This window comes from Zingiber officinale, chromosome 8B, assembly GCF_018446385.1.
Source record: "Zingiber officinale cultivar Zhangliang chromosome 8B, Zo_v1.1, whole genome shotgun sequence".
Lineage (NCBI taxonomy): Eukaryota > Viridiplantae > Streptophyta > Magnoliopsida > Zingiberales > Zingiberaceae > Zingiber > Zingiber officinale.
The window spans coordinates 29,300,735-29,318,250 of NC_056001.1; the positions used below are offsets into that span (position 1 = coordinate 29,300,735).

Sequence of the window (17,516 nt, forward strand, 5' to 3'; positions counted from 1 at the left end):
CTTCTCTCTCTGCCTCTGCCTCTGCCTCTGCCTCTGCATCAGTCTTTTCCACTCGCCTCTCTTTCGCTCGGCTCCACTCCACTTCGCCCTCCCTTCGGGTCTTCCGCCGCAGCCGCCGTCGCCGATCGCCGATATCTACCCATGTCGGTTTGCTTCTCGCCTCCTTTACTCCCGGAAATCCTGTTCCTCCGTCCGGAGGTAGCCAGCCGTCTCCCCCCTCTTCCTCCCGTCAGGTACCACCCGTTCCGGAAGCTCAGTTTCCGGTGCCCTATCTTCCGATTCGCGGCGCGGTCGGCTTCAGAAGATAGAGTCGCCGTAGCCGACATCCCCAGCGACCTGGATCGGTACCTGGGAAACGGGAATGGCCACGGAGGCGGGTTAGAGTACGCGGAGGTGGTTGACGGGAGACAGAATTCCGGCGTAGAGGTAATACTGAATGGTAACGGCTCGAGCAATGGGAGTTTGGTGAGTTACGGAACTGGGAACGGTGCAACCGATGCAGAAGTGGATGGGGGTTCTCAGGAAACGAAGAGGAAAAAGAGAGTTGAGGAGATTGGAAAGGAGGATGCGTGGTTCAAGAAGGGAGAGGAACAGCCACAGGTATGAACCTCTTTGGTATTGTTGATCAAGTTTTGGTATCTCATAATTGCAAAATGGGGAATTGAGGGTGGCACCTAGGCATCAGTGTAATGAAGGATAGAAACCTCTTCATTTCCAAACATTCAAGTATTTATATTTACTTATCACTACTATTCGTTTGTAAAAAAAAAAAAAGAAACTTCATTTCCAATAATTCCTACACTTTTGAGCCACCTAACCGTGGCCTTCTCGTGAAATAGTAGCAATCATTTTTTGAAATCAGATGGAAAATAAATAAAATGGTAAACATGTTGATATGTGAATTTGAAGATAAATTATTTTGAAGGACAATGTTGCTCTTTTTTGATGTTGTTGGAAGTATCATTTCAACAAATAAAGTAATTCTGACCATCCATTATTATTTCATTGGCAACCATTTTAAATCTGCCCTATGTTATGACTGAATCACTCAGCTTATCCTATAGTTTCCTTTTTTAGAAAAGATCCTAGTGTTTATCATGACCAAGCTTAATATGAATGCTTGCTTTGTAAGGTGCCTGATGATATTGGTGCTAACTGCTAACACTATTATGACTACAATTTTATCATCATTGAAGTAATCACAAATCTGATTGGTTTGCAGGACCTTTTACAATCCCAAATAAAAATCTTCGATTTCTCTCATTACTTTTGGACCTCTTTGGTGATTATCTTTCAAGCAGGAAATGAACCACTGAATCCTAACAGCTTGACTATCTTCCACCTGATCAATCTTATAATTTTCAGTGTTCTTGAATTCTTTTTATTCCTCTGATGTTTTTTTTCCCATTCTTGCAGGTCTCTGTTTCTCCTGGGGGGCGCTGGAATAGGTTTAAAACTTATTCTACTATACAACGAACTTTGGAGATATGGGGTTTTGTTTTTGCATTTATTTTCAAGTCTTGGCTCAACAACCAGAAGTTCTCTTATCGAGGTGTGTTTCTTGAATTCTTGTTTAGAATAAATAATTTGAGAATATATATTTTCATGATAGTAGATTCTTTTGATGTAATAGATGAGATTTGACTCTTTGGGTGTAAGCTAAATCTAAGTATCTGAATCTCTTATCATTACACATTGGTGTGTATACTATCATTGTTCTTATGTATTAGCTGTATGTTGGAATGATACTACGCTTAATATCACACCACAAGATTATGTCATGCACATATTATCTATACTATTATGGTTGCATAGTTAGTCCCTTTTAACTTGGTGCATATGTGTATTTGGTTCTGACAGCATGCTTAAATGTTTTTATGCTGGATTTTTAATTTATATTCGAGTTATGCATTCTTTTTCAGAAAACTTTTTTTAGAGAATGATAAAAAAAAATACAGGCCAAATTTAAGTAGTTCTTAAAAAACATATAGTACTCCTTAAATGTGACCCATATTTGCAATGTTTTTCTTGTAATCATGTATTTGCCTTTCTACTTTGGTTGTTTGTCATGGTGTATAGAATCTATGACTTTGCTGTTTTGGCTAAAGATTTGTTCAAATATATATAAATGGTTCTTCCTCGGAGAAAAAAAAAAGAGGTCTCACGGTTCCATGCTATGTGCTGTGTTAGTCGGCAGGCGGAATGGTAAATTCCGCCTGTGCCGATCAGCACATATTGGCATTTTATACTATGGACTGAAGAGTTAGAGAAACAAGGATCATGTTTCTTAAGAGTTATTAGGTTATTCAGTTGAGATGTCTATTGTGTTTTAAAACATACATTGGCAATATGCAGGAGGAATGACAGAGGGGAAAAAAGTTTTGAGGCGAAAAGCCCTTGCTAAGTGGCTAAAGGAGGGTATTCTCAGATTGGGTCCCACATTCATCAAAGTAGGGCAACAATTTTCTACAAGGGTGGATATTCTTCCACAAGAATATGTTGATCAACTATCTGAACTTCAGGTAAGATTTTAGATTTTCTAGTTTAATGGAGTTTTTAAAGATAAACTGCCGTCATATATATGATTTTGGACAGATTATAAAATTTGTGTAATTGATCCCCTTTACTCGGAATAATGAAATTATATCTTACTTTTTTTTGAGGGATATGATAATAGTTTTTTTTTTTATAAAAATAAAAACTATGCCAAATTTCATGAGATTTCCTTTATACTAAATATGTATTACAAACTTATTTTTAACAGGATCAGGTCCCTCCATTCCCTTCAGCAACTGCTATCTCAATTGTTGAAGAGGAACTTGGAGCTCCTTTGGATGATATTTTTGACCAATTTGATTATGAACCAATAGCAGCTGCAAGTCTTGGTAATCAGTTTCCATTTAATTGGTTGTGGAACTTAAAGAGTTAGTTTGTTAAAAAAATAAATAAATCTTTAATCGGTTGTTTGCTTGTTGCATTTTTAGGTCAGGTGCATCGTGCAAAATTGAAGGGCCAAGAAGTTGTGATTAAAGTACAAAGGCCAGGCCTCAAGGATCTATTTGATATTGATCTAAAGAATTTGAGGGTTAGTCCTTTTTCAATTGTTCAAATTTGTATTTTACTTCTTATGCAATTCTTTACTAATTATTTTATTAAATTAGTCCATCTCATCCTCTCTAAGATCTCTGAAACTTATGAATCAATTTTTATGATGTGTAACTGTAAAATATGCTAGATCTAGGCTGGCAATGATCATTTCTATTCAATAATTCACCATATGGGTTCTCAAAGTCATATTGCCTTTTAGATGGTCTGACTTTAAAATTACATAGACTAGAATGCCATTGTAGTTCAATACTGCTGGTAATCTACCTGCACTGATCATAATTGCTTTCCATTGTTCTCTCAGAACTTGTTTTACTCGTGAGGAAAATACCAATCATATTCTTAGCCTCATATGTTGTCCATGCAGTAAGTCTTTTTTATTATGGAAATTGAGAGTTGTAGTAGGGCTTTGGCCTTTTAGGTTTTTTTCCTGCTTCAAGAATGTTTCCCTGCATATTCAATATAGACAATAATAATGACAGAAGTTTTTCCATTTGTTTCTCTCTTGTAAGAAATGCTAGAAATGTCAGCGTGACAATAATAATCACAGAAGTTCTTCCATTTGTTTCTCTTTTTGTAACTGGTAGAAATGCCAGCGTGTATTTGAGAAATCTATGGGAACTGGATTTAATTGCTACAATACTTAAAAAGGACAACACTTACTACTTTTTACCGGAATATAACTTGTTTTTGGTAATTGTCATCTGTTGTCATATTTCGTGTCACGTGTTGCACAAAGCTAGGTGAACTTTCCCCGAGAAACATCAATTTCTGTGGTATAAATTATTAATTTATAGGTGTAGAAGAGACGGAAAAAATCTCTCTGTATTCATAGTAATCTGCTTATATGTAGGTATTTATATACATAAAGAGGGAAAATAAAAAATCAATCTCAATCCCTATAATCAAGGGAATGCAATCAATATCAATCTCAATCCCTACAATCAAAGGAATCTTCGGAAGTATTCAACACTGCCCTCAAGTTGGAGCATATATGTCAATCATATCTAGTTTGTCACAAAGTTAATTGTTCTCCACCTAATGCTTTAGTGAAGACATTGGCGACTTGGTTGGATGATGATGTGAATGGAGTAGTAATTTTCTGGCTCATTACACACTCGCGAATAAAGTGGCAGTCAACCTCAAAATGCTTAGTCCTCTCATGAAAAATCGAGTTACTGGCAATGTGAATAGCACGAAGAGGTTCATTGTAGGTGAACTCTAATTCTTCAAGCAAATTCTTTAGCCATAACATCTTGGTTACAGTGTCAGCCATGACTCTATACTCAGCTTCGGCAGTCAACCTAGCAATAACAGTCTATTTTTTACTTCGCCATATCACTAGATTTCCCTCTACATAAGTGCAATATCCAAAAGTGGACCATTTTTTGGTCTTAGATCCAACATAGTCGACATCAAAATAAGCTTCGATCTTTAGGTATCCATTTCTCTTAAATGACAACCCTTTTCTTAGAGATTTCATAATGTACTTAAGAATCCTAATAGCGGCATCCTAGTGAACTTGCTTCGACTTATCGATAAACGACTGACTATTCCAACTGCAAAAGAGATGTTAGGTCTCGTTATTGTTAAGTAATATGAGTTTCCAATAAGTCGTCTATATTTTGCCTTATCCTTAAAGAATTCTCCATTATCATCCCAAACACTTGAATTGATATCCATAGGCGTATCAACCGACTTCATTCAAAGCAATCTAGTTTCTTTGAGTAAATCTGTAGCATACTTCCGTTGGCATAATAAAACTCCAGATTTGTTCAATTCCCAAGAAATACTTAGGACTTCCCATATCCCTCATCATAAAGTGTTGCTACAAATACTTACTAGTTTCGTCTATCCGACATATATCACTCCCGAATATTAGGATATCATCAACATAAATAATAAGAATAATAATCTCATTCGTGCTCTATCGTACAAACACAGAATGATCAGATTTGCACTGTTTGAAGCCAACAACTCCGATTATATTATTGAATTTATCAAACCAGGCTATGAGGTTTTGTTTAAGACCATAAATATCATTCTCCCCATAGCAAATACCCTGGAGGTTACTCTATAAAAACGGTCTCATGCAAATCGCCATAAAGGAACGCATTCTTCACCTCTAGTGACCAAGATTGATTGACAGGAGAACTTATCTCTAATAGAATTCAGGCGGACAGTAGGAGAGAATGTCTCAAAGTAGTCAACACCGTAAGTTCGTGTAAATCCTTTGACCACCATACAAGTTTTGTATAAATCAATAGTACTGTTAGCTTTAATTTCAAAGTAAACACCCAACGATGGACAACTATATCAACAGAAGGTGGTGCAGCCAACGACTCCAACGTACCATGAGAGATAAGGGTAAACATTTCCTCCTCCATTGTAGTTTGCCAAGCCGAGTGTTGATAAGCTTTAGAGTAGAAAGTTGAAACTTCTATAGATGATAGAGAAATAGCAAAAGCACGGAACACAGGACCAAGGTAATTAAACAAGATATGATTAGATAAAGGATGGGTAGTGCAAAACCGAATACCTTTACGAAGAGCAATAGGCAGATCAATATTAGAGGGGCGAGGAGAATCAGGAGTTGTCGGAAGAGGAGGTGAGGGACATAAATTTGGTTTTGGCCGAGCACGCCGTGTGTATACCTACAATGGTCTACTAGACATAGCATATGTAGTGGGAGATATGGATGTTGGGATAGGTAATGGAGGAGATGCTAATGTATCATGTGTTTGATCCAGACGTGGAGAAAAGTATGGTTGGGACTAAAAAAAAAAAAAGATTAACTGTGTTTTGTGAGTGAGTCAAGATAACGATATCCTTTTTGTGTGCGAGAATATCCAAGTAGGATACATTTAATAGAGCGGTGAGATAATTTATCCAAGCCAAGAGTAAAATTATGAACAAAGAAAACATAACCAAATACGTGAAGAGACACCGAGAAAAGATATTTATTAGGATGAAGACAAGAGAAAGAGATACCCCCATGTAACACGGTAGACGACACCTATTTATGAGAAAGCAGAATGTGAGAACATCACCCCACAAAAACTTAGGAACATGCATGTGACAAAGAAGAGTACGAGCTATATCTGAAATATGACAGTGTTTGCGTTCAACAACACCTTTTTTTTGGGAAGTGTATGAGCAAGAGGTTGATGAATTATGCTGAGAATCACAGAATGTGACACAACCTTCTGAGTGAATTCAAGTGCATTATTGGTATGAAGAATACATAAGACCATAGTTTGTAGAATCGCGATTCTACGCAGAATCGATTTAGGATCAGGATCGGATCGATCGGGATCGGATCGTAGAATCATACGATCTTACCAAAACCCTTAAAATCCTATCATACATGATTAATAATTAAGAAAAAAATACCTAAAAAACTCATTTACATATAAAAGATCACTAATTTTATATATATACAATCATTTACACTCACCACCTCAGATTACATTACTACACGCACAAATTTAAATTAACTATTAATTTAACTACCATTCTAGCATAGTAATAATATTTATATTTTCATATCATAAAATGAAAGAATATAAAGTTTTAATTAAAAAAATAATAATAACATATTCAATGCCAAAAATATTTCCTTGGTTTATAAAATGATCCAATTAAAGGCCAACAAAGCATCTAACGTACAAAACAAAAGATATTGAATCCTTTGATTCAAATATATACGCCGGAAATAATCTTCTAAAGACGGGTTAATATCACACAATACTAGACAATAAGCATCCAAAAACTCATCATTTTGGGGAAAAGAAATGACAAAATATTATTGATAAAAAACTAACTCAAAAATAATTAAATATATGTTTAAATAATTTAAAACCTTAACAAGAAGAAATAAAGATAATAAAAAAAGATTAAATCTTCTGGGCATCCGAAAAGGATTTAAATGATATTTTTTTGGTTTTGAAATAGGGTGGTTAAGGATAAACTTTGAAATTTATTAAAGATCTCTGAACGATCTTTGATATGATATATTATAGGCCCCGCAGTTCAATCAGAGTCAAAAGTTATGACCTCTCAAAGCTTCCACCGATCCTGCTTCAATTCTGCTCCGATCCTACCGATTCTGTTCCGATCCTACAATCCTATCGATCCTGCTGCGATCCTACTACAAAACTCGATTCTGAACGATCCTGGATCCATTTTGGGTTTCCGGATCGTGATTTTGCAAACCATGCATTAGCTAACAGAATATTGGATTTTTATTTTATTATAAAATGATGTTAACACCTCAGAAACCTCACTCCTATTTTTTAGTAAATATAACTACTCATGCGAGAATAATCATCAACAAAAATTATAAAATGCTAAAAGCCCCCTCTAGACTCAATTCTACTAGGTCCCCAAACATCACAATGAACAAGTTCAAATGCAAAAGAACTATGCTTATCAATTCTAGAAGGAAAAGAAGTACGATGGTGTTTGCTGAACTCACAGGACTCGTACCGAAAATCAGTAGACTGAACAAGAACCAAACTTTTAAGAGTGGAAGAGATGGCTGACCTAGATGACAATGCCACTGATAAGGAGATACAATTGCTTAGAGTGCCGGGGAAAATACAATAGGATGGATAAAAAAATATAGAACAGTTGTGAGTTGTTGTTAGTTGGCTTATGAACAATAAACTAATAGGGAATTTAGGTGCAAAGAGAATATTATCAAGAGTGATATTTGCATTAGGTTTGACAACACCTATTCCCGTAATTGGAGAATAGATATCATTGGCTAGACGGACGGAGGATAAAGATGAGGAAACAAAAGAAGAAGAGAAAACACTAGTAATATGAGTAGAAACATTGAAATCCATCATCCAAGACATATCATGAGACACAACAAATACAACCGTAGAGGATGAGGCAGCAGAGGGAATGCTCGCAGAAGAGCAAATCAATTTCTCATAATCAGTATGTGATCATGTTACCGTGATTGCCAATGTCCGGTGATGGAGTCGATAGTTCGGTAGACGTATTATTTACCTAGTTAGGTATACTAAACTTCGCTTAACACTTCTTGGAGGCATGGTTGGATCGACCACAGTGAACACACGAACGACCTTTCGTGGTGGTTTCAGTTCCACGACCATGACCATGACTGCAACTACGACCTCGAAAGAACCCCCTGACCGCGATCAACCATAGCCGAAGTGTCGGAAGATGAAGAAAAATAGACATCAGGACGACCCATGGTCACACGAAGAACCCGAGATATAGCATTCGATAACGTGGGAATGTTATCACTTGCCAGCTGAATATCCCAAATCGGTGATAGTATAATCTAAATCGGATAGGAACTTTGTGGCTAAAAATTCCTCCCACTGATTCTTTCGAGTCTGAGCATCACAAGAGAGAGGATGATATAACAGAATTTCATCGGCAACCCTATTAAGAGTAGCAAAATAGTTACGAACAAATTGACCTTCTCGACAAAGAGAGAAGAGTTTCATATAATTCGAAGACTCGTGAAACATTATTGTCATTTGAATACATGACACGTAAAGCATCCCACATCTCTTTGGTAATTCCCACTAACATAACATAGTGCTCACGAACTCCTCCATACTGTTGGGAAGCCGAGCCATAATAGAATAGTAGTCTGAAATCCAATCTGAATATTTCGGATCTTTAGAGTCAGGAGGGACGGACAGAATATGATCCTTCTTCTTTTGAGAACCCAGGAATAGTTCAAACGAATGCGACCATAGGAGATAGTTGGTTCCATTCAATTTGATAGTGGTAACCAAATTAGGTTTAGAATCTGAAGACGTCATCGTAGGAGAAATTTAAAAACAGAAACCTGAGTAGCAATAGATTAGAACCGCACTGGTTGATTCCCTCTCGGGTGATCCAGCAACACCTGAGATCAAGCAGTCGGTTGATCAAGAAGTTTCAATCTGCTGCTTATTCCAATGTGTGAGATCAAATAGATTAGATGAGGCCGAAAGGAGAGGGCGGGTAGTGACGCAACAATTGGCGGTTCAGCAGTATTAGGGTTTCTGGTAGTGGCGGCAGAGAAAGGAGAAGAAAAACTAGGTTAGAGAAGGGTTAACCTTGCTCTGATACCATGTAGAAGAGAAGGAAAAAATCTCTCTATATTCATATTAATCTGTTTACATGTAGATATTTATATACATAAGGAGGGAAAAGAAAAAATCAATCTCAATCTTTACAATCAAGTGAATACAATCAAGATCAATCTCAATCCCTATAATTAAGGGAATCCAAATCAATCATGATCCTTACAATCAAGGGAATCTTTGGAAGTATTCAACAATAGGTATTTGTTGCTTTTTCTACACGTGTGAACGATAGAGTTGAAGATATCAACATATTTTTAAATCATGTTGGATATCATCCTGTTCTCGTGTTTTTTTTTCCATGCAAAGTGTGCTATGTCTCGACTTTAGTAGTATGATTTGTGGCAGTCAATGGATGCGCTGTCTTTCTTCTCTCTAGTTATGAGTTTTTGGAGAAGAGATGTTCTCCGGCAGTTGGAGAAGGCCATTCATCTGCAACTTTGTTTCTATTGTTGTAGGTTATTGCTGAATATCTTCAGAAGGTGGATCCCAAATCAGATGGTGCCAAGAGAGACTGGGTTGCAATCTATGATGAGTGTGCCAATGTCCTTTACCAGGTTAGTATTTTGTTAGTTTTACCCATTTTTTTTTATTGTTGGATTAATGCTACATTTTTATTCACTTGAATTTTCTCCTTATTAATAATTTTACAATATGAAGGCATAGCCAATTTCTGTTTTTCAACTTTTTATTTTCTAATATATTTTAAACTATTTTTGTAATTTTATTAATTTAAAATGTTCTTATTGTAGTGTCATGTTAGTTCCTAATCTACCAATGCAAATCCGACCAAAATGTTCAATATCAACTTTTTTTTTATCCCAATATCAATTTTGGTGTTGTTGAGAACATTTTCCAACTGGATGGGTGTTCAACCAATAAGCCAACGTTGTCCAGGAGCACAGCAGAAGGTCTTCTTGGTTCATGCCCCTTCACTATTATATGCAACAAGCCATGAGTTTCATTATTTGGAGGGCAACTATGTGAAGTTTATCCAGCTATTAAACTCTTCATAACATAAAACTTATATCATTGTTAATATTTATCTTTTGTTTAAATTCATTCTTTTTCAGTCTCATTTATCATGGATTATGGCTACAGCTAATCATTTTCGATTAGCAGTATTTGTATTTTATTACCTTATTATTAATGAAAAAATATTAAAAATTTTATCATTGAACTACTGCAAGTTTTTTTTTTCAATATTTGTTTTAACATTTTGTTGTTAAACTTTAATTATTATTTTTTTCTTGTTTTTTAACAACTTACTATTTTTATAGTAATTGAAGTTTTTGCAATTTTGTATTAAGTTTAATGAGTAAAATTATATTTTTGATGAAAACTTCACCTTTCTTCTCTTCTTTTTGATATTTGCAAAATCACTTTAGGTAATGCCCCTTACCCTTGTACCTTTAAAAATTGATTTAGTTTCTGCCTTATGTCATGATGTGGCCACCACATGGCTGTCATGTGGATCTGAAATTTAATTGACTTACTTTTACTTTAAGCTTGGGAGATAAACTGAAAATGCTTCATAAACTCTAGGAGGAAAATGATAATTTTGAAAAGTTGGAGGTCAATTTACAAAAACAGATCAAGTATGAGAGGAATGTGAAAATATATATCTGCTTTTCATTGTCTTCCTGCTCCATGATCACATTTTCCTTCTTTTTCTGTATTAGGGTATTACAATGATTATTTGGCTTGTGGTATTCAACAAGTGCTTAATCATATGACTGTCAATAACTCGGGTATTCTATGGTGTACAAGTGTATAGAGTTAGTTCACTGTTGGTGTGATTGACTTAGCATTTAATAAGGTGTGCCAGACACCATTTCTTTTCCATGCGAGTTCCATTGGATAAAGGATTTCTACCATATACTAAGACCTCATGTTAGTGGGAGTCTCGTGTGTTGGGCCTTATCTTTTTTTTCTTTGGAACAATGTTCTTCACAATACCATTTCCTTAAATTGGATAAGCATGATCCTAGTTGATCCGGCATGATATGATTTGCAACTCCACAAGCTGCCAAATATTCACTGGAATTGTATCAAATAGTGAAACAAAGGAGCAAATTAATGCTTGGACCAGCACTGACCATTTGTTGGACATTGCCTAATAGTTCATCGATGCAAATTACGAGCTGTTTCTCTTTCTATGACTCTTGACTCTTTGTGCTAAATATCATATTGTTTGAGAGACTTGCTTATATGTCTTGCATGCTTTCTTAGGAAATAGATTACACTAAAGAAGCAGCAAATGCTGAAAAATTTTCTAAAAACTTCAAGGACATGGATTACGTGAAGGTGCCTAATATATACTGGGAATACACCACGCCGCAGGTTCATATCTACTTCCTAATTTCTTTGAGTGCATTAAATTTCATAGAAGCCTATTAAGTTGGTTTTGTCAATCAAACAATATGTAATTCTGTTGCAGGTACTCACAATGGAATATGTTCCAGGAATAAAGATAAACCGGATAAGGCAATTAGATCAGTTAGGTGTTGATAGGAAAAGGTACTGCAAACTGATTGTTTTCAGAAGTATAGAATATCTATGCCTTTTTGATTTTATTTTAATGGTCTTTTATTTGTTTCATGTTGCTATTCTCTACAGGTTGGGTCGCTTTGCTGTTGAGTCTTATCTTGAACAGACATTGTCCCATGGGTTTTTTCATGCCGACCCGGTAGGCTTTGCGGAAATTGCATGTCACCTTTAAAAAAATAGTTGACCATCATCTAGATGCTAGAAGCTACTAACGTGAATAAGCCTTCAGAATGTTACTGACTTGATGTCCATTATAGTTGATTTATGCAAATACTTTTCCAATTGCAGCACCCTGGGAATATTGCGGTGGATGATGTGAATGGTGGAAGGCTTATATTTTATGACTTTGGTATGATGGGAAGGTTGTGTCTTAAGCCCCTGTTCCTAGTTTCTGCTTTCTCTTTAAAATATTGGATCACTTTTTGCATGGACTAAGAGTTTTCATTCTGATGGTATTGCAGCATTAGCTCTAATATTAGGGAAGGGCTACTTGAAGTATTCTATGGTGTTTATGAGAAAGATCCAGACCGGGTCAGTATCTTGTGAACTTCTGTCCTATCTATTACTCATTTAATTGCAAATCTATTATAATCTTGATACACTAAAAACTACTGCTTATTCTTGAGTTTGATTTCTTTTGATTCAATTATGAACACTTGTCTCTCTGAAAGAAAACACTGCAAGTTTCTTATAGGCACCACCTTCTTCAATATTTGGCTAGCAAATTTTTGTTTTCGTGTGAGCTGTTTTCGTAATTTCATTTCTTTACGGTGATGAGAAGGTAAACAAAAAATATATCTCATAACAATTTTGTGATATTTTCATCTCTTTCTCATGTAACTTTCTTTTCTTACGTAATGGACGTACCAGAGTAGCTAGCTGCTATACTATTTACATGCTAGTGTTGAAATCTTTATAGTCATTTCATTTTTCTTAGCAATATCTATTATATAATTCAATTGCCATTTTATTCTTGATTATGAAAATATATTGCAAGCAGGTGCTTCAAGCAATGATTCAAATGGGAGTTCTTGTTCCCACTGGCGACATGACAGCTGTCAGGCGAACAGCTCAGTTCTTTCTTAATAGGTGAGGTAGAGGAAATTTCATGTAAATTAAACTTTGTATTAAGTCCCCTTGCAGCTCATCATTTTTTAAAACTTTCTATATGGTAGTTTTGAAGAGCGCCTTGTAGCCCAAAGGAAAGAGAGGGAAATGGCCACTGCAGAACTTGGATTCAAAAAACAATTGTCTAAAGAAGAAAGATTTGAAAAGAAGAAACAAAGGCTAGCAGCAATAGGTAGAGAAATAAGACCTTTTAATTTTTGTATCATGGAGGTTGAAACTTTATCTACTACTTTATGTTTGTATTCCATGAATTCTGAATCTTCAGTTTTGATTGCCTACTTACCAACCGAACTCTTCATGCTGAAATTTGCTTTAATCATCAGGGGAGGATCTTCTGGCCATTGCTGCTGATCAACCTTTCCGTTTTCCAGCAACTTTTACTTTTGTTGTTCGAGCATTTTCAGGTGTTTTAATCATGAAATATGTTTTCATATGGCTGTCTTCCTTTATGCAAACTTATTGAATTGTGTGACTCCTAATTTTGCAGTACTGGATGGAATAGGAAAAGGCCTTGACCCTAGATTTGACATTACTGAGATTGCCAAGCCGTGAGTGTGATTCTTAAAATTATCTTGATAATACACTAGTCGATTTTTGTCATCACTGAGATCTGATTTTTTTTCCTTCTCTATTACCAGATATGCCTTAGAATTGCTCAAGTTCCGAGAAGCTGGTGTTGAAGTAATTGTTAAGGCAAGCTTGTTTCAGTATTATCTTAGAATTCATTGGTGCATATCTGGGCATGAATTTAACAGTTGAGCTAATTACATGTTTAATTTCATAGGACATCAGGAAAAGATGGGACAGACAGTCAAGTGCATTCTCCAACTTGTTCAGACAAGCTGATCGAGTGGAAAAATTGGCTCAAATAATTGAAAAATTGGTAACCATAATGTTTTGATATTGCATTTTTATATCTCGTCCCCTCGTGTTAATTCTCAGTTTGAAGGTTTACTTTAAACAATATCTAACAGGAACAAGGTGACCTCAAGCTTCGGGTGCGAACTTTGGAATCTGAGAGAGCATTTAAGAGAGTTGCTGCCGTACAGAAAACCATTGGAAATGTAAGCTTTCTTTTCAATTAATTACAGATAAAATAAATTTGAGACAGAGAATGCCTTTTCACCATTATCAACAAATTGATAGCAAGATGTTAAGTTTGCTTAAGATGTGCTGTTATTTTTAATAATTTAAACGATTGCATCAATCAACATGTCAGTTGATCTTTATAATGCTATTCCAGTCCTAGGGATCCACTTAGTCCGAACTATTTGAAACTGGCATAGCAGAAATGCAATTCAGTTGAATTATTCATCCTCTAAAACTTTCAGTATTGATGTCTCACAAGACATGCCATTTAAAGATCCTCACGAACAGAATAGTCTCGTTGAACTGAATACGATACCATAACATTGGATTAGGTACAAACTTGCATAAAATTGATGCTTTCTTTCAGAAGCTGCTCTATTTCTAACACCTATTCCTATGACTGTTAATTTTCATTATGCAACTGAATGCCGTTAGTAATTTAAATGTTCCTTTTTGGTTTCATTTCATGTTTCGCTGTGTCTGGGCTTACACTGAAATCACAATGTGCCAATGACAGGCTATTGCAGCGGGAAGTTTAGTAAACCTTGCGACAATGTTGCATTTCAATTGCGTTCGGGTATTAGCTTTGATCACTCCAACTGTTACAAGCGACTGCTGATTTCTTTTCTTCCATCCTTCTAAACAAGTTTCTGAATGCAGATGCCTGCTACAGCAGCATACATTCTGTGTGCCTTCTTCGGATTGCAAGTCCTTGTAGGCGTTCTCAAAATAAAGAAACTGGACCAACAAGAGAGATTGATAACCGGCACAGCTTGACCTGAGTTTCTTCCTTGTAGGAAGTTGCTGTCACACTCTTATCGATTCTCTTTTCAAATCTAATTTCCTCATCCATTTTGTATCATAGAAACTGCATCTTAGTAAACAAGCAAACTTGTAAATGGTGCATTATAATTGTAAATATAACATTGTAGCTCTCATTCTTATAGAGTTGAAAGATTTGCTCCAGTCCTGCAGAATTGCCTAGGTTAGTTACTGTCACTCTTTTTTATCAATTGACTCGACCAAACAGCTCATGAAGATTGATCATTGCTCAACTTCGACGCACAAAATAGTGCCATTCTCAGAATCTTCAACATCCATTTTACCAGACAATCATCGGGGACCAATCCATCACAGTTCGTTCAGATGACCCCATCAAACCATGTGAATGAGAGGACTTACCTTCTTGATTTGTGCTCACTTTTTCTTCCATTGATTGAACATAACTGACAAGTAGATCTTAACTTGTTGCAAAATAAACAATAATTACAAGCAAGGTTAATATCTAGTTGGCAATCGAACCCAAAAAAAAAAATCCTCAGCTGCTGCAGCAGCTTTCTGTAGTCATTGCGACCCTAAGGAAAGGAAGTTTGAATGACAGGGAACATCTAGAAGTCCAGATTGAGCCATTTATTGTAGTACACACATGTCTTGGGTGATATAACCCCATCGGGTGTGCATTCGCTTATTCTCGGGCACACTCCGCAAGGAACTGAAGCCAAGTAACCAGCTTCAGTTCCCACTTTTCCCCTTGAGATCCTATAGCAAGTCTTACCTGATGGCACACGCGCGAATTCTCCTGCACCCTTGCTCCTAAATTCCTCAATCTCTTTGTCAAGAACCAAGGTACGAACGATCTCAAGCAACTGCTGCATGCTACATGGCACGTTCAGCACTCTTGAGGCCTCTATGGACCTCGATATTTCTTCCATTGTTGTGACTTTGTGCTCCGCAATATACCTCAAGCAAACTCTCTTCAAAGCGTTGATGAGCTCTGTATCGAGTTTTCCATCGGTGTACCATGAACCACCAGATATTTCCCTTGATGGTTCAAACTCCACAGCCATGAACATCTTTTTAGCTCTGTTGTGAACATTGACGACATCTTTTATAAGGTTTTTGTTCTGGAGTGACTTGAGGGCCTTGGTGACAACAGTGTTAGGAAGACCTGTTTCTCTTTTGATGTCCGCTGTCCAAATCCCCATGCTTTGTTTGCTCTTGATCGATGTGTAGATTTTTTGTTCAGCTTCTGGGAGTGGTGGAGGTTTAGATTTGGAGTCAGGATGTGGCCTCTTCTGTGGCAACATTGGAGGCTGACTCTTCGAAACTAATCTACATTTACATTCACAGAAAAATCAGAGAATGCAAACAAGTAATAACCAATCCCAAATTCTGTTCTAGAAATTCTGCTAGCAAGAGAAACCGAGCCTAACATCAAATCCACATCCCCAACTTCTAAATCTGCCGAAGATACAATCTAAATCATCATGAAGACACAACGTAGCAATAGGAATCGCACCTAACCACATAAATTCGATAGAAATCCAAAATCCAAAATAAGAAACTCAGCGAAGCCTCACAACAACGAATTGAATTCACCATCCAAAAGCAACCCAGCATTTCAGAGGCTATAGGGTATAATGAAAACATCTTCGATGCAGACTTAACGCACCTACGAACTGTGTACTTGCTGGCTAGCTCTCGTCGTGGCCAGAGAAGGATGCCGGTGGAGCTGGGGCTCACTGCGGTCAGCGTCGGGGACAAGGACGGCGACGCTGTGTTGCTCACGTGTGGAGGAGGGCAGGCGGCTGTGGCTCGAAGAAAACGGCGGTGGCTTGGGGAGAAGAGGATCGGCGACTATGGTCCGCAATACTCGTGCAAGGGAGAATGATTGCCGCTGTGCTGTCCGCGTGAGGAGGAAAGGCCGGAGGCGTCCGAGAACTCGAGAGAGGGCAGGAAGGATGGAGAGGGCGGCGTCGCGAGGCGAGGTTTTGGGGGAAGAAGCGGCGTCGCGACGAGAGGGAAGAAGCGTCGTCGGGCTTAAGGCACGGGGAAAGGAAAGGAATTCGGCGGAGAGACTGAGAGATTAGGGGAGAATAAAAACTTAGGTTTTTAGGTTTTAATAGAAAACTTAGGTCTTTTTAATCCAATAAACTCCTATATAAATTGATATTCCAAACAGATTTTTTCCGACCCAATAGACTCATTTTCTTAAATTACGCCATACAAACTTCAATTAAATTTAAAAAAAAATTAAATTTTTTTAAAAATTCTGTTAAAAAAATTCTAAAAATTTCATTAAGACTATTAACTTATTAAATTTCATTATTCAATTATTATCTGATTCGATTTTTTACAAGTTTATTTTTTTTTTTATTATTTTTTTCAACAGCTGAGGTATTGTATTCTGCTCGAGCTAACCGGGACTCTTATTCTACCCAGTCCAATCTTCTCACCATCGTGCTATCTTGGATGCTCACATGAACACTTTTTGTTGCTCCAAAATTCTTAAATGCTCGATGTGTTGTTACAGACTTGCTCGACAAAAAAATGTGAACTTGTATCGGGTTGTCGGATGACTAAAACTGCTATATAGCAACTGAACTGCATCGTTCTTTCTGCCATTAACTGAATTGTGAGTTTGTTTTTGCAAACCTAAATGGCTAGTGCTTGAATATTTGCTATTGTAATAATTTAATCTCATAATTAAACTCTGAGATTATTTTACAGAAATTACAGATACTATCG

General features: G+C 36.7%; 2 protein-coding genes across 3 annotated transcripts; one reads left to right on the forward strand and one right to left on the reverse strand.

The window, feature by feature from the left end:
- The first annotated feature begins 35 nt into the window (after positions 1-35).
- On the forward strand, positions 36-14,954 carry LOC122014607 (protein ACTIVITY OF BC1 COMPLEX KINASE 8, chloroplastic-like). Its single transcript, XM_042570932.1, has 20 exons — positions 36-600; positions 1,417-1,552; positions 2,356-2,522; positions 2,765-2,885; positions 2,985-3,085; positions 9,680-9,778; positions 11,454-11,564; positions 11,662-11,741; positions 11,841-11,910; positions 12,060-12,133; positions 12,233-12,302; positions 12,772-12,860; positions 12,947-13,071; positions 13,223-13,303; positions 13,387-13,447; positions 13,538-13,592; positions 13,684-13,782; positions 13,874-13,963; positions 14,506-14,565; positions 14,649-14,954. The coding sequence occupies exons 1-20, from the start codon at positions 142-144 to the stop codon at positions 14,763-14,765; spliced, it is 2,265 nt and encodes a 754-aa protein (XP_042426866.1). The 5' UTR covers positions 36-141; the 3' UTR covers positions 14,766-14,954.
- A 203-nt stretch (positions 14,955-15,157) lies between these two features.
- Positions 15,158-16,887, reverse strand: LOC122014608 (probable DNA-directed RNA polymerase III subunit RPC6). Of its 2 annotated transcripts, none has more exons than XM_042570934.1 (2): positions 16,441-16,887; positions 15,158-16,095 (listed from the first exon to the last, which is right to left on the reverse strand). In XM_042570934.1, the coding sequence occupies exon 2, from the start codon at positions 16,073-16,075 to the stop codon at positions 15,377-15,379; it is 699 nt and encodes a 232-aa protein (XP_042426868.1). In that variant the 5' UTR covers positions 16,076-16,095; positions 16,441-16,887; the 3' UTR covers positions 15,158-15,376. The 2 variants fall into 2 exon arrangements, with proteins under 2 accessions (XP_042426868.1, XP_042426867.1); XM_042570933.1 differs by having other exon boundaries at positions 15,158-16,100; positions 16,441-16,886.
- Positions 16,888-17,516: the final 629 nt, after the last annotated feature.

Bases quoted from the DNA above. Each gene is read 5' to 3' on its own strand.
- LOC122014607 (XM_042570932.1), top strand. From the start codon at position 142: ATGTCGGTTTGCTTCTCGCCTCCTTTACTCCCGGAAATCCTGTTCCTC. The intron at 2,886-2,984 runs GTAATCAGTTTC...TTGCATTTTTAG, and splicing joins AATAGCAGCTGCAAGTCTTG to GTCAGGTGCATCGTGCAAAA. The intron at 13,448-13,537 runs GTGAGTGTGATT...CTCTATTACCAG, and splicing joins ATTACTGAGATTGCCAAGCC to ATATGCCTTAGAATTGCTCA.
- LOC122014608 (XM_042570934.1), bottom strand. From the start codon at position 16,075: ATGTTGCCACAGAAGAGGCCACATCCTGACTCCAAATCTAAACCTCCA.